Source organism: Lemur catta, chromosome 1 (genome assembly GCF_020740605.2).
Source record: "Lemur catta isolate mLemCat1 chromosome 1, mLemCat1.pri, whole genome shotgun sequence".
Taxonomy (NCBI): domain Eukaryota; kingdom Metazoa; phylum Chordata; class Mammalia; order Primates; family Lemuridae; genus Lemur; species Lemur catta.
This window is the reverse complement of record NC_059128.1, coordinates 14,315,879-14,340,219: the sequence shown is the minus strand read 5'-3', so window position 1 is coordinate 14,340,219 and position 24,341 is coordinate 14,315,879. Positions and strand designations below refer to the sequence as shown.

Here is a 24,341-nt window from a genome sequence, read left to right as displayed (position 1 = left end):
TAGCCAAAAACCGTGGTAAACTATTCACACGTATTACCTCTTGTCCTTCTCACAGCAATCACGTGAATGAGGCCCTTGGTAAAGGTCCCGCAGCTGGGGAACAGCAGAGCTAGGATTCAAAGTAGATTGATTCCAACACTCATTTAATGGTGACACCTGACACTTTACACTATCCCTATAGACACCCAGCTTCCAGAGAGTCTCTTGAAAGCAGGTAAGAGCCCAGAGGACCACTGAAAGGGTTGTAAATGAACTAGAGAAAGGACTGTTGTCCTGCAGAATATGAGGAGAAAACGGCACCTAAATGGCCTTGCACATAGCCTTGCATATATGAACATTGGTTGAAATAACATGTGGCAATTTTTAGTGTTCAGGAAGTCAGTGGTACTATTCTTTTAGCCATTCTTGAATAATAGAAGCTGCCCTTTCTGAGGAATAACTCTCCAGTGTAAAATTTTCTTAAACTCAAGGCAAATGACAATCTCCCTGGATTATGGTAAAGTAATCATCTCCAGGGTAGAAGAAAAATTGGACTCAACTGTGCTCTATTTCTTGCGGGGAGAATAATACATGTTGATCTCTCAGAAAAAAATATGACTGTAAAAGATACATATTCTCATTTATCTAAGACAGCTTAGGTACGGGTTTGTCTAAGACCAAAGAGTTAAGCAAACTCTCATTTACCTTTCCCATTGTATATGTCTGTGATTGCATATGAAAATCATTTTCCCATTATTTTAGGTAGCACATGCATAAGAGAGTGATCATACATAACAAAAGTCACTGAAATAATAGTTTTGCTGCCTATTTCCTGATTGAGTGGAACGCACACTAAATCAGGAGTCAGAAAACCAAGTTGTGTAAGCTAATACTTATCTTCTCTGGGCTCCACTAGCCTTTTCTGCAAGATGAGAATTTTTGCTTAGTGATCTCTGGCATCTTCCTGCCCCTAAATTTTCTGATAGACAAGGGAAAATATTTGCTTACTTCCAGCCTTCTTTAAAAAGTGAATTAAGGAGGTAAGGAGCATCACTTATTCTACCTTGTTTATCTTACATAACCACCCACTCTGCATGTTATAAATGTCACACAGAAGAAGTCTTTCCATGCCCAGACCACCACCAAAGTTTCTGTCTAGACTGTGCTCTCACTATGGGAAATACTTCCTATATTTACTTCTTGACCTCAATGTTTTTCTTTCATCTAAGGTTGCCCATGGGTATCAACTTCAGTGGACACCTAATGTTACATAACTAGAAGCTGTTTTTACAACACATTTTCATACTGTTGGGCAATTTAGCTTTTGTTTAAAAACATAATGAATACTGAGTAATTGTTTGCAGACAAGGAAATGGAAGGATTCAAAGAGAAACCTTAACAAGAGAAAGCCTATATCTGATTTAATTAAAGGTCAGAGATTGAATATATCTGAGGGTATCAAGAACCACTCCCACCTCCATTTTCCAAGCTGACTTCCTCAAATATTCTAAAGAAATAATTAATGTGGTCTAAATTAAATCTAAGTTTCTAATAGTGTTCTTCAAATACTTTAAATTATTAGGTAGAAACAAATGATATTGTCTATTTTTGACCATTTTTTACTTATAAAATTGCAATTTCATGTCATTTACCCTAATGATTTAAAGTATTTGAGTATATTACAGGCAGACATCCAGAAAGACAAAGAACTAAAAAATTACTAGAGTGGAGATTGAAGTGCAAAAACACTAGGTAGGGTATCATTAAAGAATGGTTTTCATCAGTAACTTATAGAAATCAGGGTTTTTAAAAATTGATTTGAGTGTAGCAATTTGTGAATCATAGATGTATCTTTTAAGAGCTTCATTTCAGAAATTATTAATTGTTCAAACTCTGGACTCTATTTTTTAGGTTGAAAAAATATTATCAGGATAGATGAACAGAGTATGTGTTTTTTTTGCTTTGTGTTCAATGGTGAAGCCACTTGTAAACAGAGAACGCATTCGGTGGAGATTATCAAACCTTTAGGGTGAGCATCCTCCCTAATGTATTGTTGTGACAATTGATTGGCAGTGGAAAAATAGATAAAATGCTCTTCTGAAGCCATAGGGACAGGTTACCTAGTAACCACAGAATGATTAAGTTCTGTTCATGGAGACTTGTTCTCTTAATTGGACGAAAAGATTTAAAGAGCACAGCTGGGGTGAAGTGGCAAGATGAAGGATTGTGGCAGTTATTAGTGGACCTAACATCTGCAATCTTGGCAGCCTTAGCCAAAGGGTCACAATATGAGTGAATCTTCCGTTAGTAAAAAGAAGCCAGCGAAGCTACCTCCAGAATCACAATTTTGTGCACTTTTCTACTGTAGGAAAAATTAAGTATGGAATTAGCATATTAAAAATGCAACAAAAACTCTCTGTGGTTTTACAGTTCTAAGAATGATCATTTTCTATGCACAAGATTATATTTGTGTTCAGATATCAGAGTTCTGTTCTTTAAGAGAATTCAAAATGGTCATGGGGGTCAGTATATCCCATTATCACTCTCCTTTTTTTCTCTCTGTAATACCGTTAGGCACATATTGCCTTATAGAAAATTATGGTCATTCCTGCACTCTCCTGCTTTTAACAATAAAATTAAGAAAAATCAATGTATAGATTGGTAATGATGACTTTTTAAAATTCATTAAGGACCTTTAGATGATAGAGTAACTTTTTCCTGTATTAAAAAGAGAACTCAATGTGCATATATATATACATATAGATATATATATATACACACTGGAGAAGCTCTACCTTGGAGTCGCTTTTTTAAGTGTTTGTCAGTTGGACCTTTCAGTCCTTGAATAAGACTAGTAGGTCTTATTAATACTGCCTTGGCAAAGCTGCATTCCTCACAGGAATGGCATTTAAAACTTTCCTAAAGCCCCCTCTAGTGACAAACAGCAAATTAATCCATTACTTTCTAGCATGCTAATACTAGCAAGCTCTGAAGTTCTATTTTCTCATTTAGGTATTAGATGAATCAACAGCTACAGTATTTTGATTGGAGAATGGCTGAGAAATAGTCAATAGCTTGAATTCCAAAGCATTGTTCAGTCACCACAACCTAAGGGATCTGTCTGAGACTGAGGTCAACACAAAGTGCACATACACGATTGAATTCTATTTATTTGACTCTGCCCTAGTACATATACATTTTAAAAATTCCCTAGATTTGCTTCATTTTTTTCCTTTAGGGACTTTAAGGATTAAAATATGCTCATATTAACTCAAGAAATAGAAAAGGGTTGTCTTGAGCTTTTTGTTTCTTGTTGCTTTTACTGCATTTATTGGATCATTTTCCAAACAGACAAACATAAATTCCAGAAATCCTCTGAATTGTGAAACTAAGGGTCATCTATAAAGATTGTATTAAATGTATAATAATAGTATGTTTAGCATCCCATATGATTTTTTAAAAAATAAAAATAATAATGTATCATAAAGTATAATAAATAAACTGTATGCTATTTGATCAGACTATATGTTATGGTATGTATAATATATAGTTTCTTTTATTTATATCTCCATTTCCAAAGGGCTTATAGCTTATCCAAAAAGAGGGGTCTAATTGAATCATTGAAATAAAAGAAGTAGAAAAGCCAAGTTCCTAGTAAAGAGAATTAAAGAGATAAATAGAAAAACAGGCTATAAACAATTATCACAACTCAGCACAAATCTTAGTTTTGAGCTTCCTGTCAGCTTAGCCAAAAAAGGAGATCCAATAATTGGCTTACACATGCCAGGGGAGACAAAGTTTTTCTTTCTACAATGTAGATATACAGATTCTTAAATGTCAATAACAAAATATAGCATTGTCATAATTTCTGAACATGAAATTCATGTTTATGTATTCAACAAAAGGTCTTCAGAATGCCTACTCTCCAAGGCCATTGCAGCTGGTGATGACTCCGCCAATGAAAGGGTGTTCTTGGGAGCTTACTCTATAATAAGCTCATACCAGCTGTGCGCACCTGCCCGTGATCATGGGTTATCCCATGGGAATAGCAACCAGAAAGCATCTTCTCTCTTTCACATATGTGGAGTAAAAACAAAGGACAAATTATATACACTTAGGGTAATGTGTTTGCTACTAAAATTGGAGAGAAATAGACTCTATATTCCTTTCAAATCAAGATAGCTTCAGACAAAATTGGATACCAGACAATGTTGTCTTCAGAACCCTCTCCCATTCTGCTGTGCTCTCATTCATGGGGTCCCTTTCCTACTTCAAAGCAAAATCTACTTGTCATCCTAAATCTACTTTTCTTTTTTCTTTCTTTCTTTCTTTCTTTCTTTCTTTCTTTCCTTCCTTCCTTCCTTCCTTCCTTCCTTCCTTCCTTCCTTCCTTCCTTCCTTCCTTTCTTTCTTTCTTTTTTTAGAGACAGGGTTTCCACTCTTTCACCCAGGCTGGAGTGCAGTGGTGTGACCATAGCTCACTGCAGCCTCAAACTCCCAAGTTAGTGATCCTCCTGCCTCAGCCTCCCAAGTAGCTGGGACTATAGGTGCTCACCACCTAGTGGCTCACCTCACATAGGTGTGAGCCACTGTGCCTGGCCCCTAAAATCTACTTTTATAAGAGGAGCTGCCATTACCTTTGTGTGAATCAAGTCACTGTATTGTTTCCCCCCGGGGTGTTTGCCCCTTAGGCTTTAGCTCTAATTCAATTTAACAAATGCTTACTGCAGGCCTATTACATGCACGGTATTTTCTAGCTGCTAATAGCAGGAATAAAAAGCTTCATGAACTTAGAAATGGATTTCAAGCAATAGCAAGTAGGTAGGAAAGATGTTTTGTTCTGTGGGTAACATCTGACTCTCTGCCCCTGTATTCTTCTAAATGACTTTTGTTGTTGGGACCACAGAGCCAGCACACACACTTTCACATTCCTCAAATTTTGAATCTAGCTGTCTCCCTAGCCTAGGTCTTAGGGAACCAGGGGTTTATAACTGGGTTTCTGGTCTATTCTCCTTTCTTTGTTATAGGGTTTCTGACTTACTCCCTCAAGCCTGAATTCCCTGATACCCAGCTCTTCTGAGACAAGTCTTAGAAGAGAAAAAGCTAACATTTGATGAATACCTCCTTTCACTTTTCAGGCACTGTACATATCAATCCTTATAACTACAAAGTTAGCAGCATCATTTTTTGTCATCCTAAATAACAGAGAAGGAGATTCTCTAAAAGAAAATGATATTTATTTGGGAATGGGCCTTGCAATGGGAATACTCATGCCATAGTAAACTATGAGTGTATTTATGAAAGTAAAGGAAGACAAAGTTGTTTTTTAATAAAGAGAATTCTTGAATTGTTTTGGGATAATTATCCTTGACTACATGGATCAATAACAAGGGTGGTGTCACTTCGAGGTTGGACGGGCAGTTCCTGGGCAGATGTCCTTACAGAAGTATTTTTTGTGTGTAAGGTTGACGTGGCTTCTGTGAAAGGTTGTGGTTTTTGCAGTCTTTTGTGATAGTTTTTGTTATCAGGCATTTGTGCACTAGAACCCTCCCTCATGGCCTTCCGTGGCTCCGTTTTGTTTTGTTCTGTTTTTAAATGATACAAGTGACTCCATTTTGATTCCGACAACTTTCACAATTTACATTTTAGAAAAAAGGAACCAGAGGTTCAGAAAGTTTTAGAGACTAATTCAAGGTCAAGCTAGTAAGCAGCAGAAAACTCAAGATTACGTTCTACATATCTAGTTCCAAAGCCAGTACTCTTTCCATTACAGCAGTGGTTCTCAACTGGGGTGCAATTTTTGCCTCCCAGGGGACATTTGGCAATGACTGAAGACACTTTTGACTGCCATGACTAGGGGTGGGGTGGGTGGGTTGCTACTGGCTTCTTGGAAGAAGAGACTGTTAAATATCCTACAATGCATAGGGACAGCGCCACATACACAACAAAGAATTACAGAACCAGCCCAAAATGTCCACAGAGTCCATGTTTTGAAGCCCTACATGACAGAATGCTCCCTGACCTATTCTGATCTTATTTCCAGGGGTTCAAAGGTAACTGTTTCAAAATTAAACACATTGTAGAAAGCAACGAATAAATCAACCCCTTATTCACGTTGCACCTCTCCTCCAGGATAAAGGAAAACGGATTCGCGCCTCAAGATAAAAGGGGGAGGCGGGGACGGGCGGGGAGAAGCTCGGTGAGCGTAAGCAGAGAGGAAAACTGATTATTAAGGTTAAGAATTAAGATGTAAACATGTAGATGTTTTTCACCCCCAGGATTTTCACTAACCCAAAAGTTCACGGACTGCTTTGAAATCTAATTATTGGGAACTGGTTAAATGTTACCCTGACCTCAACTAACATTTGCGTGTGACTTTTGCCGGGACACAGGGGGTGTGGATGCCAGATGAGACCACCTCCTCGCCCCGCTCTTCCCGCACGGACGAAGCCTGCCAGGTGCTGGTGGCGGGACTCCTACTGGAGGCCGCTCTGTGGACGACTGGCAGGATCCCAGAGCAACAGACCGCCTCCCGGAACACTTTGCCCACCCGAGCCTTCCACCCGCAGCCACTCTCCTCTTCCCTGGAGTACCCCGGGGGCGGGGCTGCGGGAGCGCACGTCCCCTGCGCCGTGACGTCACAATCCCGACGCCGTGACGTCACAATCCCGACGCCGTGAGACAGGCCCTTAGCAACCGGCCTGGCGACGGTCTCCCGGCCGCTGCCGCCCGCCGCCTGTTCCTCGCCAATCCGCCACTGCAGGGGCCGGGCCCGGCCAGGGGAAGGACCCAAGGGGACCCAGTGTGTCCCCACGGCGGCTGCAGGAAGACTAAGCATGGATGGCAGCCAGAGAGGTAAAGGGCAGCTCTCGCGGTGGCTTGCGCTCCCGGCCTCGGGTCCGGGCTGCCTGGGTCGAGGCCGTGCCCGCGGCGCTCCAGGGCCCCTGCTTCGTCGCTAGTAATTACCCCACGTGTTGTCCCCAGCTGCCCAAGGCCCGCGCACAGGAAAAGGCCCTGCTTTCCAGGCTGGCAGGCCCGCTTCCTTGCCCTGAATTTGTCTCCTTGACACCGGGAGGCCCAGACTCCTGAACTTCGGGGTCGTGCAGTCTTTATTGTCCTGGTAGCTCTGAGGCAAAGGAACCAAGTTTAGTCTTTGGAGTCAGACTTCTTTTGGCCCAAAGTCAAACCCCGCTGCTCTCCATAGAGACGACCTTCAGTTTCCTCATCTCTTGAAAGTGGGGGTCAAATACCCATGCCATGGAGTTCTTGAGGATTAAATGCAGATAATACGTAGGAGGCACATTTTAAGTACTCAGTAAATAGGAAATCCCCCATCTAGTAGCTAACTCCCTCTAAAACTACTCACTAACCCAGGGCTTCTGTAACTTTAATGTGAGTGAGAATCCCCTTGGAATCATGTCAAGATGCGGATTATGATTCAATAGGTTTGTTGGGGGCGGTGGGGCTGAGATTTTGCATTTCTGGTTAGTTTCCAGTTGGTGTGGCGGTGTTGATGGCCGACTAGTTTTAGCAGCAAAGGACTAATCCATAATCACTGTATACACCTGTTCTTGATTGAATATTGAATCAGGTGGACATCATGGTGGGGCAGTATAATCTTAAATCTGTACAAATCAGCCTAATCCAAATAGTTTGTTATTTTCATACTTTCTGAGCAAGTATTAATATCATTCTTTTCTCAAGCCAAATAAGGCAATCTTTAGACTCCCCCTCCCGATTCAGTGTTCTTATCTATTTAAAAGAGTATCTTTAAATCAAGCTGCTAGATGATTCCCTGAAGTAAGTCTTGCTTTGAATAGGAATGTATCTTTATTATGTAATCCTTGATCAAAATAAGTGCTGTTCTCAATGTAGGAGATAACTATTCATTGATCAGTAAACTGTTATGTTCTGACACTTTACCAACCTAAGTTTTAGAAAAGCAAACTAAAACGCTTTTATGTTCTTAGAAATTTTACACATAAACTAACATTAAGCCCTTGCTTTGTACCAGGAACTATTTCCAAATTATCTCATTTAATGTACAAAAACATCTTGTTAGATGGGTATTATTTATTTCACAGTAAATTAAAAGATCATAAATAACTTGTGAAGGACACAGCAGCAGAACAGGCTTTGAATCCAGGTGAGGAAGGTAAAACCCAAAGTCAGTTTATTTACTTAGTATCCCGTGAGGGAGAAGGGCATAGAGAAAGGATATTTGTAAAATTTAAAGCATAGACTTAGTTCTTAGCATTTGTTTATTGAGTTATTTTTAAAATTAGGTTCATGACAAATGTAAAAAGGCTTATATTTTTATAACTTAATTTAATTAGCTTCACTTTTAGGATATTATATTATCAACTTAAAATTTTTAAATAAATGTAACAGTCAACAAATATCTGGGGGGTTAGTTCTCATATGCCATAAATTATTGTTAATAAGAAACCATAAATTTTAGCCAAAGCTAAAATAATTTTAATTGAAAATAAATTTCTTAGATTTCATTAGGAGGTTACTTTTGGTTTTTTCAGAGCACAAAATATTAAATAAGGAAGAAATTATCTTCTATCATTTTCTTACTGTAATCACATTTTAGACATTCTTTTATAAGGCAAACCTTCTGAATGGTGGTATAGTAGAAAGAGGACCAGCCTGAAAAATACCGGCTTGTTTGTAATCTTTGTTTGCTATTAACTAACTAGATAATCTTCAGCAAGTCCCTTTATCTCCCTGGGTTTTAGTAATTTGTAAAATGGAGGCTTGGACTAGATAATCTAAAAGGTGTTTCCAACTTCTCATGGGGGAAGGAGAAGAAAAGATTGAGACTGTCAAACTGTCATCCACTCTATTATCAATGACCTTTGGGGAGAAGAGGAGAGAAGACAACCTATTAGTATAAATAACTGAAAGTAGCTTGAAAAATAATTTTTTTTCATTTGTTGGTCCTGTAGGGACACTTATCAATGGCAGTTAGGTTCCCAAACCTCTGTATTCCTGGGAAACTCTGCCACAAGAAACAACTTTACCTTTCTTTCCTCAGTGGACTTCCTTCTGGCTATCGTAGTAAAATCAAATTTTGTGGGAAACTGGGCTGTTCTCATATATACTGATGAATTTAACTACCCTACTAAACCTTCAATCACTTGGACAGGATTTTAGTCCTAATAGTTAGAGGATGGTGTTCTTTTTCCTTGCATTTGGTTTGAGGCTACTTTTCCTTGACTCAGTGGAGCATTCATTCTGGGTCCAACCAGGAGATAGAAACCATACAGTGATGTATACAAGTTCAAAGAATTGTTAAACTATCATAAAAGAGTAACTATAAGCTATAAGAAAACTCTATATGATACTCTACAGCTGAGGGAGAGTAGGAAGGACAATTTGAAAGGGAAACTTCCTTCCAAAGACTTGGGTTCAGACCTCATTGGAGAAGGTGTGACTGTGCTAACGCCCAAAGCTTCACTGCTGAGGAGTGACATCAGAGCCTTCACATTCCTCAAGAAATAAACTGCATTAAATAATTTTGCCAAGTCATTAAATAAGTAAACAACAATGAAAACAATCTCAAGAGAGGATTCTATATCTAGAGTTGTTATATTACCTAAAATGTTTACTTTTCAGCAAAAAAACATGAGACACACAAAGAAACAGGAAAGTATCACCTGTATACAGGAAACAAAGCAGGAACCAGAAACTGCCTGTGAAAGGCCAAGATGAATTAAATTATCTATTTCTCCCTTCCATTCTGTCAGCTTCAATATGACATTTGTCTGTAGGAATGTTAGAAACTAATGTGTGTATGCCTTGGTGTACATTTGAAGGTAAATAGACAAGGGAACACAGATAGGGTATATCTAAGTTCTATTTTGGTTCTTATCACTGTCTTATGCTAAAGAGAAGCTGGATTGGTACCTAGAGGCCAATGTTAAACACCCTGTTCACATTACCATCCACAGGTTTGGGGAGGGAGAAGAGATTTGTTCTATGCAAGGCAGTATCTCTAGGTTCTAGCCTTTCTTTCATTCTCTCTGACTTCGTTCTCTCAAACTCGGAATATACCTGTTTTTCCTTTTTCTGTGATTTATAGTGAAAAACACACATGCATTAGAATAGAATTTTGAGGGAATAAACTACATACAGCTGAGATATCTTCTTCTCTTTTTATATGATAGAGTAGTTTCAAGCGTGGTTCAAGTACTGAGCAATTATATTGGCCAAGATAGGGTAATAGTTAAGACTCAGAAACCAAACTACCTGGATTCAGATCCCAAATCTGTCACATTGTAGTTGTGTAATCTTGGGCAAATTATAAATTTAATCTCTTTGTGCTTCAGCTACCCTCGTTTATCAAGTAGGAAGAATGATATTACTTATAGTATTATTTTAAGGATTAAATTAACTTATATCTGCAAAGTGCTTAGAATAGTGCCTGGCACCGTTAGTACTCAAAAATTAGCATTTTGATTACAAATGAAGAAATCCAACTCATAATGGTTTAAGCTAAAATGGGATTTTTTTTGGCTCTTGTGAAGAAAAGTCTAGAGTTGGTAGAGCTTCAAACAATGTTACCAGGAATCTCTATCTTGGTTCCACTTTGTGTAGGCTTCTTTCTCAGAGAGTTTCACCTTATATGGTGCAAGATGGCCACCAGCAATAACCAGGATTGCTGAGATCCTACACTAGGTTTAGCAAGCTCAGTAAAACGATAGTATCTTTCCTAATAGTTCCAGTAAGGATCCTAAGAGTGTATCTCATGGCTGGGCTTGGGTCACATATTCATTGTGAATATAATCAGTACAGCTGGCCAGATTTGTGTTATATGCCCAACACTGACAGTGGGATCAGCTCTGTTTGAACCACCTGGGCTAAGAGTAGAGGAGGCCAAGTTTCCCAAAGGAAAGTTGAGGTGCTATTTCCAGATAAAGAGACATGTGAATTCTAGACAAGCAAAAAGTTTTCTGTCTGGAAAAATATGGTTTTCTTGAGAGTCTGTATCTTTTCTAATGTTATTTATTTATTTATTTTTGGAGACAGAGTCTGGTTCTGTTGCCTAGGCTAGAGTGCCGTGGCGTCAGCCTAGCTCACAGCAACCTCAAACTCCTGGGCTTGAGCAATCCTTCTGCCTCAGCCTCCCGCGTAGCTGGGACTACAGGCATGTGCCACCATGCCCAGCTAATTTTTTCTATATATTTTTATTTTGTCCAGCTAATTTCTTTCTATTTTTTTATTTGAGATGGGGGTCTCGCTCTTGCCCGGGCTGGTCTCAAACTGCTGACCTTGAGCTATCCTCCCGCCTCAACCTCCTGAATGTTAGGATTACAGGTGTGAGCCACCTTGCCAGCCGGCCTCTTTTCTAATGTTTAGGTCTCACCCTTCCTTCCTTCCTTCCTTCCTTCCTTCCTTCCTTCCTTCCTTCCTTCCCTCCCTCCCTCCCTCCCTCCCTCCCTCTATGCTAATTTCATGACTGTCTTTATCCACCATTCAAAAGGTATCATCATGACTTGTATTGTCTTAAATAAGTTAGTGTTTTTCCTTCCTGCTCTCTTACCTGTTATGTAGAAGGAGTTTCTTGGATATTCTGATCACAAATTGTTTTTCTGTTTTAGCCTTTTCTAGCAAGTTTTGTTCTCTGGTCCTAGATTTTAGTTCTCCTAACTCAATACCTCTTTTTCTAGTTTTTGTCACCCATATTTCTACTAGACTTTGTATGTGTTCTCACTACACCTTTATAGCTTTATAGTCTACTTGATAGCAAACTAGCCATTTCACCCTCTTAAAACATCTCCATCTTGGGGATATAGTATTCATATTTGCATATTAAATTACATTTAATTCTATAACTCATTGTTCCTATTTTGGAGATTATTACTAAAAACACAGTCACATTTTGGGAGAGAAATTATTTTGTGATGAGGTCTGTATCTAATTTTCCAACAGCCCACATAGTCTGAAAGATCAGACTCTACCTTTAGGGGACTCTGCCTTTTCCATTGCTAGAATTGTTTTTAAACATTAGATGTTTAGATAGGATCCAAGCCAAGGGGTAGGTGGGTTAGACTAGATAAATCTTTTAATCACCAAATTCTGATTTTATATATTAGGTCATTAAATATGAAATGTCTGATTTCAGATTGGAAGTTTATTATATCTCAAACAAGAAGCAGTACAATTATTCAAAGTATGTGCCTAAACTATTGACACAGTTTTGCCATCTTAACAGTAGTTTGCTTATGCCAGCAGCAAAGAAGCCTGGATTGTGAGTGGCAATGAAATCATGAAAGGCATTTTCCACAGCTTGTTGAGCATTGAATATTTTTCCTTGCAAGAAGTGGTCCAAAGCCTGGAAGAAGGAAGTGGTCGTCATTTGGTGCAAGGTCTGGTGAATAGGTGGATGACAGAGAGTTTCCAAGTCCAGCTTCTGTAGTTGGAGCAGTGTTGTTTTTTGCAACATGTGGTCTTGCAAGAGGATTGGCCTGTCTCTCTTGACCAATCTTGGCAGCTTAATCACAAGCATCCTCCTCATTTCATCCAATTGGTTGCAGTAGACATTCGCTGTAACCGATTGACCATGTTTCACGAAGCTGTAGTAGATAATACTAGTGCTGCACCACCAAACACACACCATTAGCTTTTTTTTGATGAATATTCAGTTTTGGACTATGTTTTGGCACTTAATCTTTACCGAACCATTGTGCCAAATGCTTGCAATTGTCAAAAAGAATCCATTTTTCATCACATGTAACAATACGATGTAGAAATGGTTCGCCTTCACGTCATGACAGCAAAGAAAGGCAAACTTTGAGACGATTTCTCTTCTGATAGTTGTTTAATTCATGTGGTACCCATCTATCCAACTTCTTTACCTTGCCCATTTGTTTCAAATGGTCCAATATTGTTGGAATAGTAATGTAAAACCTTATTGCTAATTCACGCATAGGTTGAGATGGATTTGCTTCCACTATAGCTTTCAGCTCATCATTATCCACCTTGGTCTCAGGTCACCCATATGGCTCATTTTCAAGATTAAAATCACCAGAATGGAACATCTCAAGCCATCGATGTACTATGAGTTTATTAGCGACATACTTCCCAAACACTTTGTTGATATTTCGAGCTGTCTACGCTGTATTGGTTCCACAGCAAAACTCATATTCAGAAATAACACAAAGTTTTGACTTATCCATGGTTTCACAAAAATTGCTCTAAAAAAAATAGAAAGATAATCACAAGCCAAAACATGCATCTGAAAGAATGAGGATGTACCTTTACGATAAAAAATAAAAACAAGAAGCAAGAAGCGTCAAAGTGAAATGTCAGAGATATCAACTGTCAAACTTAGTACTTAAGGAAATCAGACATTCCATACTTAATAATCTAATATATATTTATTTTATACATATTTAATAGTAATATATAATTTATAATATACTCAATTTGTGAGAAGATTACTGTCTTAAAATTATTTTTAAAGATAGACTAGCCTGTGATTAACTGAAATAGTTAATATGTAAGTATTAACTCAAAATCTCAGGTATATTTCAAAATAATTAAAAATCTAGTAGGTCAGTGGTGTACAGAATAAAGTCAATGTATATCAAATGGTATAATTGATATATTTAGCATTTTACCCAGTGAAACTAAAGTCTCCACCTGGTGCAGTGGCTCATGCCTGTAATCCCAGCACTTTGGGAGGCCAAGGCAGGAGGATCTCTTGAGCCAGGAGTTTGAGGTTACGGTGAGCTATGACCATACCACCATACTTCAGCCTGGGTGGACACAGCAAGGCTCTGTCTATAAAAAAATAAATAAATACATAAAAGTCTCAAGGTACAATTGAAAATAACTTATTTTCTTGAAAGAGAAAATTTTATCTATGACTACAGAATTTTTGATATATCATTGCTGGTTAGTAATATGATTGAATAAAATTTAGACGACTCTGGTAGTTAAAGATAAATTTATTTTTAAAATATTCAATACTGTTGTACTGTGAAAGTTGTGTTACATTTATCCTGATTCATGTTTTTGGTTTTTTTTTTTTTTCGTTAAAAGTCAGAGCGAGCTCTGTCCTTCCCAGATATGGTCCACCCTGCCTATTTAAAGGACACTTGAGCACCAAAAGTAATGGTAAGTGAGGTACTTAAAATGGCAGCCTTGTTAAAAGATTGTTTACTTTACTTGCAAATTGTATGACATGATGAAAAAACTACTTCATTTAACGAATACTTAAACTTCACATTATTATAATTATTAATAAATATTATAGGAATTCTCAAGATTAGAGAATTTTGGAGTCTATGATTTCAATCTAGTATTGTGCACTGGACGTGGACTTGGCTGCCTCCTAGTCCTTGCTACCACTGCAGCCCAGCTCTGCTTTTGCCGGGAGATTTCCCTGGTTTAAGGCATGTCTGCCTTGTTAAAATAGTGATTGGCAGTTGTGAAAGACACAAGTGCTGAAAAGGAAAAGCTGTGCAGAGAAAAAGTGCACTTGAGTAATGCGTTTTACATCAGGAGCAAACACTTATGGGTTTCTTTATCCAACTGGATTTCTAGGTCCTGTGATGTTTTTATATTTTAAAACCTTCAAGGTAAAATTTTAATATAGGTTTTAAAATAAATTTTTATAAGTATAGGTTAAAAGTATGAGTCAGGGTTTTTAGGCAAAATAATCAAATACCTTTTTTGCCTTATTTGCATGAAAAATCTGATACTGTTACCTCCAAATGTCAAGGAAGGATCACATTTTATGTTATCTTCCTTATTTCTTTGTATTAGAATGTGATACACACATAATGTGTATGTATGTGTGTGTATATATATACACACACACACAGAATCATAAACTTTGAAAAATAATTTTTAAATAAAGATTTGAAACTAGATTTAAAATATGCATACATAGAAAAGCAGGAAGAAGAACAATATGTAAAGTTTACTAACTTTTTTTTAAAAACAAACATGTATAGAGATGGTATAGGTATAGTGGTTGTAAGTATGAGGCTACCTTGGTTGACATCCAAACTGCATCCTTTATTAGCAATGTGACCTTGAAGACCTAACTCATATCTCTGTGCCTCAGTTTCCACTCCATTAAATGATGGTAATAATGACTAGATAAGTTTATACATGTAAAGAGCTTAGTTAGAACAATGCATGGCAAATGGTACCCATTCAATAAATATTAGTAGTAGTAGAAATATCAAGCTCATAATTATAGTATATGCTTATATTATGCATAGAGTTTCCATGAAAGGATGAATAAAAAAGTAACATTTCTGGGGAGGGGAGACTAAGGGTCAAGGTAGAAAGTCGCTTATTTTTTAATCTCTATATGCTATTTTAGCTGTTGTATTTTTTTTAACCAGATGCACATATTACTTCTCAAAAACAGTTTTAAAAAGTTTTGCTTACATTTGCATTTTATACTAGCATATAAGTGCTTAACTATTTCTAAGATTTCTTTTATACAATTTGTATGAGGGTCAAGGAGTTTATTGTCATGGAATTTCTATGTGATTATACTTAAGATAGTTCTAGTATTTCAAAAAGAATGCGGTAAACTCTTGTTTTCAGGTTTAAGTTAGAAATTTGCCTCTCAAAATAGAATCTTTGTATATAGGGTTTTGGGGGTTGGGATTCATTTAATCTCCCAAACTCCACGGGAGTTTTTTATATTAACAATGGTAACATTATTTTATAATTAAACAAGTCACTAAACATTCTTGATTACAAGATTGAGAGCTATCAAAAAGAAATAGTTTTGTAAATGTAATAATAATATTCTAGAATCTCTTCCCCAAACTCTCAGGCTTGTAAAACTTACTCTTGGAAAGGTTTGAACTCATGTGGTCAATAGCTCATTAGCAATTATCAGTGCAAGATTAAGGCTAGGACATATTCAGCATTACAATGTCATAATGTCAGTATCTCTGTGGTTGAATTTCAGAACATTTTATGAGAATGAGCTTAATAATCAGGAGCTTGTTTATCTCGTGATGATTTTTATATTAATTTTAAATATATAATGATTAAATATGTTTTAATTTTTAGCTTTTTGCACTGACTCCTCTTCTCTCAGACTAAGCACTCTCCAGCTGGTCAAGAATCACATGGCTGTTCACTATAATAAAATCCTTTCAGCCAAAGGTAAAAATGTGCAAATGTGAACTTTCTGTGCCAATTTAAACCTCCAGCTTCACATCTCATTAGCATAAATCTATAACAAAAATGAATATGTTATATATAAAAGGATTTATGTTTGGTATAGTGAGACAGCAACTCTTGATTCTATGTACACAGGAATTCAAAATGCCATTTTTGTTAACTATATTTGAAATCTATATAATGTGTATGTTATTTCATTTTATCTGTGTTATCCATAATATTTTATTGATAGATATTGTTCTTAATATAATAAAGTTTATAATCTGTTTTTTTGTTTTCAATTCTACTAAGGAGGTTGCACAAAGATGCTAGCTACTATTTTTCTACTTAATTTTTGTCTTTTTTTGCCAGATTTGTTGAGTTATAACTCATATAATAAAATGCATTAATTATAAGTGTACAGTTAAATATTTTGAAAAATGGATACATTGGTATAAACACTACCACCCTCATGCTGTACAACATGGGTCAGGTAACTACATCTTGCAGGCCAAACTCTACTTCTACTGGTTTTTGTATAGCTCATAAACTAAGAATGGTGTTTATATTTTCAAATGGTAGCAAAAAATCAAAAGAACAGTATTTTGTGACGTGAAAATCATGAAATTCAAATTAAATTGTCCATAAACAAACATAATAATGTTTAGTCTTTTCCACTAAAACACAGCTTTTGCACTAAAGTGCAGAGTTAACTAGTTGTGACAAACTCTCTCACCCTGCAAAGCCTGAAGCATTTACTATTTGTCCTTTTATAGAAGAGGTTTGCTGACCCCTGATACAGAACATTTCCGTCATCCATAAAGTTCCCCCTAGTTTATTGCAATCAGTCCCCTCTCCCCAAATCCCCGGCAACTGATTTGCTCTCTCTCACTATAGTTTTGCCTTTTCTGTAATTTCGTATAAATAGAATCATAAAATATGTATCATTTTGGGTGTGGCTTCTTTCAATTAGCATAACACTTTTGAAACTAATCCATATTGTTATGTTTATCGGTATTTCTTCTTTTTTAACTCATTAAAGAGTATTCCATTTAACAAATCTACCACAATTTGTTTATCAATTCACCAGTTGGTGGACATTTGGATTATTTTGACTCAGTTTTGGCTATTAGGAGTAAAGCTGCTATAAACATTCACATACAGTTTTTGAACACATGTTTCCATTTCATTTGGGTACATTTATTTGCTAGGAGTGGAACTGTGCAATATGCTAAGTGTATGTTTAACTTTATAAGAAACTGCCAAACTGTTTTCCAGAGTACTATACCTAATTCTGCATTTCTATTACTTCATACTCTCACCAATGCTTGGCATTCACAGTCGTGTTTAGCCATTCTAGTGGATATGTAGCAGTATCTCTTCATAGTTTTAGTTTGCATTTCCCTGATGCCTAATGATGTTGAGCAACTTTTCTTATTATTTGCCATCTGTATATCTTCTTTTGTAAAATGCCTGTTCAAATCTTTTGCCCATTTTTAAAACAGGTTGTTTGTCTCCTTAGTATTAAGTTGTGACAGTGTCTTTGCATATTAAATGCAAATTCTATATCAGATATACGTTTTGCAAATATATTTTCACAGTCTGTGATTGGTCTTTTCATTTTCTTTTTAAAATTTTTATTCTGCGGCCGGGCTTGGTGGGTCACGCCTGTAATCCTAGCCCTCTGGGAGGCCGAGGCGGGTGGATCACTCGAGGTCAGGAGTTCGAGACCAGCCTGAGCGAGACCCTGTCTCTACTAAAAATAGAAATAAAATTATCTGGACAACTAAAAATATATATAGAAAAAATTAGCCAGGCATGGTGGCGCATGCCTGTAGTCCCAGCTACTCGGGAGGCTGTGGCAGTAGGATTGCTTAAGCCCAGGAGTTTGAGGTTGCTGTGAGCTAGGCTGACACCACGGTACTCACTCTAGCCCAGGCAACAAAGTGAGACTCTGTCTCAAAAAAAAAAAAAAAAAATTTTATTCTGAAATAATTTTTAGACTTACAGAAAAGTTCAAAAACAGTAAAGAGAATTACCACATACCCTTATACCCTTTACCCAGCTTCCCCTAATGTTAAAATCTTAAAAACCATAGCACAATAATCAAAAGCAGGACATTAATATTGATACAATACTATTAGCTGTAGATCTTATTTGAATTTCACCAGTTTTTTACTAATGTATTTTTAAATTTTTATTATTTTTTCATTTGAAGAACTAAAGTTTTTAAGTTTTAGTTCATATTTATGATGTTTATATTTTTAATGATTGAAAAATCAAAAGGGAAAATAATATTTTGTGGCATGTGAAAATCATGTGAAATCAAGTTTAGTTTTTCATTTTTTTATAGTTTTTTAAATGTCCTGTTTAAGGAATCTTTTCCTAATTTTAGATCACTAAAATTTTCTTAATGTGTTTTCTTCTAGAAGTTTTATAGTTTTAGCTCATACATTTAAGTTTGTGATCCATTTTGAGTTAGTTTTTGTATATGATATAAGAGTTTGGGGTTTTTTTTGCCTATTTATATCCAAATTTTCTAGTACCATTTGTTGAAGCAATAATCCTTTCCTCTATTTAATTGCCTTGGCACTTTTTGAAAGTCAGTTGACCATATCTGTGCATCTATTTCTGGGTTTAACTCTTTTGTTCTGTTGATCTCTATGTCTATTTTTATGTCCATACTACCCTACCTTAATTACTGTAGCATTACAGTAAGTCTTGAAATCAGGTAGTAAGTCCTCCATTTTGCTCTTTTTTTGTCCCACAGGCTTGTTTTAGGACCACAATCACAAGTATGTTAAGTCTGTTTCATTTTGAATAGTTTATATTGCTATGTTTTCAAGTTCACTAATATTTTCTTCTGCAGTATCTAACGAGTTGTTAATCCCAACCAGTGTATTTTTTATCAAGGATATTGTACTTTTCATCTTTAGTTGTACGATAAAAATCAAAACAAGGAACTGCAAGTTCTGGAACTTTTTGTGATTTTCACATTTGATATTTGTCATCATTTATAAGTATTAATATTATTAAATAACTAATTTTTCTCTTTCAGCTGCTGTAGACTGCTCAGTTCCAATAAGCATGAGTGCCAGCATCAAATGTAAGTAACTTTTTGACATAGCTGCCCTTTTTAAAGTATTAGGGTAAAATACACATAACATAAAATTTACCATCTTAACCATTTTTAAGTGTTCAATTCAATGACATTAAGTATATTTATATTGTGGTACAAAACTATCTCTGGAACTCTCTTATCTGGCAAAAACTGAAATTCTCATACCCATTATGTAATAGTCCCTCCTCCAGGCCCTGGAAACCACCATTCTATTTTCTATCTCTATGAATTTGACTACTCTCACCACTCTAGTTTCTGTCTCTATGAATTTGACTATTTTAGGTACCTTACATAAATGGAATCATACAGTATTTGTTCATTTGTGACTGGCTTATTTCACTTAGCATAATGTCCTCAAGGTTCATCCAATCCATGTTGTAACATGTCAGAATCTCCTTTTTTTAAGACTGAATAATATTCCTTTGTGCATATATAACACATTTTGTTTATGTATTCATCAGTTGATGGATACTTGGGTTGCATCCACCTTTTGGCTATTGTGAATAATGCTGCTATGGACATGAGTATACAAATATCTCTTCAAGACTCTGCTTTAAATATTTGGGGTATATACCTAGAAATGGAATTGCTGAATCACATAGTAATTCTATTTTTAATTTTTTGATGAACCACTGACATTTAAAAATTATCCATAAATAAAAGAAGCTTGTATTCTAAGCTTGGGAATTTAGAACTGAGCCCAGGCTTTGCCACTAAATTGCTTTGTGACTTTGGATAAATTATTTAACTTCTCTTGATTTCATTTTTCCTGTATATAAAAATTTGGGAAGTACTAAAAGACTTGCCATGGCTTAACTTCTAGAAGTCTGTGATTCTCACTGCCTATGGCTTGTTAAGATTACCAGATGATTCATTTAAAATACCATAATTGACACTTTTCTCCAGATAAATATTGTCTATGTTTTATATCCTAATAGCTTAACTGATAAACATGGTAGTTATATGTATTTGAAAAGCCACATTGACACATAATATATAGAATCCTGATATATCTACCCTTTGGAAAAGTATTTCCATTTTTATAAATCTTTACTAATGAAATAATAAGACCAAAAATTTGAAATCCCTATTTAAAAATTTCTGACAAATACCATTTGAAACTTTTGTTTGAGTTCAAGTTAAGAAATGTATAGTTATCTTGAAGAGAGGATCCTTGCCAAAAAAGAAATATACACTTTAAAAATAGCCAAAGAACACAGATTTCACAGTCTGACATTATCTTATTAGTATCATATAAAAATCAAAATATTGTAAATTTTAAGTTACTATTTGAATTTACAAGAGTTTAATTGAGAGGATTTCTTCATTAAAAAATAAATACCAACACAAGATTAGTCCATGCTAAATGGTGAATGGATAGGAACATAGAAAGGGAAATGCCCCTTAGGTGTAATCTAGGAACCATCACAAACAGCAGGATTGGTTAGACTCATCTTGTATCTCTTCTTAGTGGAAGAGATAGGACTTAAGGTGAGACAATAGCTACCAGTTACCAGTCAATAAAGACAGTGTCTTTGTCAGGCCTTGTGCTTGGTACTCGGTATTCTCCCCCTTCTTTGTATATTTGCAACAAACTCTAGTGTAGGCTCTCGTATCTTTGAAGGAATCTTGGGATTCAAATAATTTTATGGAAGGAGGAAAGGCATCTTAGGCAAGAGTAGAGACTTTTGAGTATATATTTTAAAGACAAAGTTGGTCACTGCACACAAACTACATGGGCAAGTCATTTCACCTCGTGCCATCCTTTTTTATGAAATGAAAGGTAGTTAGATAATTTCTAAGGACCCTTCCACATGTTTCATTTTTGTGTTTTATATTGTATCATATTAGTAACTTTTTTATAGCACATAAAAACTGGTTCGTGGTTCAGTATTTACAGGTTTTAAATATCTGGATCGTTTGAATTAAGATGGTTTTACCAATTGTCATGAGATAAGATAACCCTCTTTCATTATGTGTCAACTCTAATTATGAAAGTTTTGCTAAATTTTCATGCTGGTATTAATTTTCTGAAAAATAAGTGTATAAAATAAAATTATCTCCTTTTTAAAAAGCCTGAGTATATGTATTAATCCTCTTACTCAACCAAACTTTTGGATTTAAAATCCTAATGGCTCAAGGGAGTTCTTCTGGTTGAAACAAAACCATGTTGAACAGCAACGCAAAAGCATAAATCTCACTGGTAAAGGTAAATATGTAGACAAATACATGATAATGTAACACTGTAGTGGTGATGCATAAATTACTCTTAACCCTAATTTAAAAGTTAAAAGACAAAAATATTAAAGAATAACTATAACCACAAAAATGTTAATGGATACACAATATCCATTAAGAAATAATCTCTGACAATAAGAACCCAGAGTGTTAGAGGAGGGAGTAAAAGTGCAGAGTTTTGTATGCAATTGAAGTTAAGTTGTTATCAACTTAAAATAGACAGTTATCAACTCCAAGATATTTTAGACAAATCTGAGGTAAGCACAAAGAAAATGCTTTTAATAAATACATAAAAAGAGAAAAGAATCAAAATAAATCACTACAAAAATATGAAAAAGAAGAGGAACAAAATAATTGCAAAACAACAAAATGGCAATAATAAGTCCTCAGTTATCAATAATTTTGTTAAATGTAAATAGATTAAATTTTCCAACCAAAAGGCATTGAGTGGCTCAATGAATTAAAAAAAGAAGCAGTGATATGCTATCTACAAGAAGATCACTTTAGATTTAAGGACATACATACTGAATGTGAAGGAATGGAAAAAGATACTCCATGCAAATGGTAACCAGAAGAAATCAAGGGTAGCTGTGCTTGTATCAGACAAAATAGACGTTAAGTCAAAAATGATCTCTAGGGATAATGAAGGTCATTATATAATGATAAAAGGGTTAGTTGAACAGGAATATATAACAATTATATATATACCTGACAGATCTGAATATATCAAGCAAACACTGACAGATCTGAAGAGATAAACTGACATAATAGAACAGGCGACTTTAATACTCCACTTTCAATGATGACTAGAACATTCAGAGAGAAAATCAAAAAAGAAACAGCTGACTTGAACAACACAATAGACCAAATGAACTTAAAAGATATATATAGAACTTTCCACCCAACAGAAGAATACACATTCTAATCAAGTACATAAGGAACATTTTTCAGGATAGAGCACATGTTAGGCCACAAAGCCAGTCTTAGCGTACTTGAGAAAATTGAAATCATTCCAAGTATCTTTTCCAATCAAAATGGAATAAAATTAGAAATTAATAACAGTAAGAAAATAGGATATTCATAAATACATGGAAACTAAACACACAAACCATTGAGTCAAAGAAGAAATCAAAATGCAATTTTTACAAATATCTTGAGATAAATGAAAGCAACATTACATACCACAACTTACAGAATGCAGCAAAATCAATACTAAGAAAGAGGTTTATCGTGATAAACAGTTGCATTAAAAAACAAGATCATCCAGGCATGGTGGCTTGCTTCTGTAGTCCCAGCTACTCAGGAGGCCAGGAGTTCAGGGCTGCAGTGAGCTATGATTGTGCCATTGTACTCTAGCCTGCGTGACAGAGTAAGACCCTGCCTCAAAAAAAAAAAAAAAAAAGAAGTAGATCTCAAATAGCCTAACTGCACACATCAAGAAACTAGAAAAAAGGCCGGGCGCAGTGGCTCACACCTGTAATCCTAGCACTCTGGGAGGCCAAGGCGGGTGGATCGCTCAAGGTCAGGAGTTCAAGACTAGCCTGAGCAAGAGCAAGACCCCGTCTCCACTAAAAATAGAAAGAAATTATCTGGACAACTAAAATATATATAGAAAAAATTAGCCAGGCATGGTGGGACATGGCCTGTAGTCCCAGCTATCCAGGAGGCTGAGGCAGTAGGATCGCTTAAGCCCAGGAGTTTGAGGTTGCTGTGAGCTAGGCTGACGCCATGGCATTCACTCTAGCCCAGGCAAAAAAGCAAGACACTGTCTCAAAAAAAAAAAAGAAAGAAACTAGAAAAAGAAGAATAAACTAAGGCCAACGTTAGCAGAAGAAAGGAAATAACAAAGATTAGAGAAGAAAGAATAGAAAAAAAATAGGTTGGTTTTCTGAAAAGATAAAATTGACAAGTCCTTAGCTAGACTAAGCATAAAAGAAGATTCAAAATCAGAAGTGAAAGAGCAAACATTACAACAGATGCCTCAGAAATAAAAAAGATCACAGGTACTATTACGAACAACTTTACACCAACAAATTGGATAACCTAGAAGAAATGGGCAAACTTTTAGAGGCATACAACTTGTAAAACCTGAATCAAGAAGAAATAGCTTGAGTAGATCAGGAACAAGTAAGGAAATTAAATCAGTAACCAAATACCTCCCAACTAAGAAAAGCCCAGAACCAGATGACTTCACAGGTTAATTCTACCAAACATTCAAGGAAGGACTGATTAATCCCAGTCCTTAAACTCTTCCAAAAACAGAAGAGGGAAGGAACACTTCCAAACTCACTTTATGAGGCCAGCACAACCCTGATACCAAAGCCAAAGACACTACAAGAAAAGACAACTCTAGGCCAATATCCCTGACAAACATAGGTACAAAAATCTTCAATAAAATACCAGCAAACTAATTCAACTGCATATTAAAGTGCTTAAACACAATGACCAAGTGAGATTTATCCCTGCAATTCAAAGATAGTTTAAAATACACAAAGCAATCAGTGGATATACAACACGATCAATTAGACAAGAAAAATAAATAAAAGGCATACAAATTAGAAAGAAGTAAAATTAACTCTGTTTGCAGAGGATCATATATACACAGAAAACCCTAAACACCCAACAAAAAAGAACTGTTAACAGTAAATGAATTCAGTATAGTTGCAGGATACAAAATCAACATACAAAAACCAGTGACATTTCCATGCACAGTGAACTATCTAAAAAGGAAATTGAGAGTGCAATACCATTTGCAATAGCAACACAAAGAATACAATGCTTAGGAATAAACTTAAGCCAAAAGATGAAAAACTTATACACTGAAATTTATAAAATCAATGAAGGAACTTAAAGAA

The 24,341-nt window shown here is 35.9% G+C and overlaps 1 protein-coding gene across 4 annotated transcripts in view; it reads left to right on the top strand.

Moving 5' to 3' along the window:
- The first annotated feature begins 6,546 nt into the window (after positions 1-6,546).
- Positions 6,547-24,341, top strand: part of SPATA7 (spermatogenesis associated 7) — a 34,299-nt gene continuing 16,504 nt past the window's right edge. Inside the window, exons 1-4 of one of the 4 annotated variants that reach the window (XM_045562327.1) lie at positions 6,547-6,833; positions 14,034-14,108; positions 16,035-16,130; positions 19,186-19,233. In XM_045562327.1, coding sequence (XP_045418283.1) covers positions 6,815-6,833; positions 14,034-14,108; positions 16,035-16,130; positions 19,186-19,233 — 238 coding nt within the window. In that variant the 5' untranslated portion in view covers positions 6,547-6,814. The remainder of the gene's footprint in view (positions 6,834-14,033; positions 14,109-16,034; positions 16,131-19,185; positions 19,234-24,341) is intronic. The other 3 variants (XM_045562343.1, XM_045562351.1, XM_045562337.1) reach the window with 3 other exon arrangements.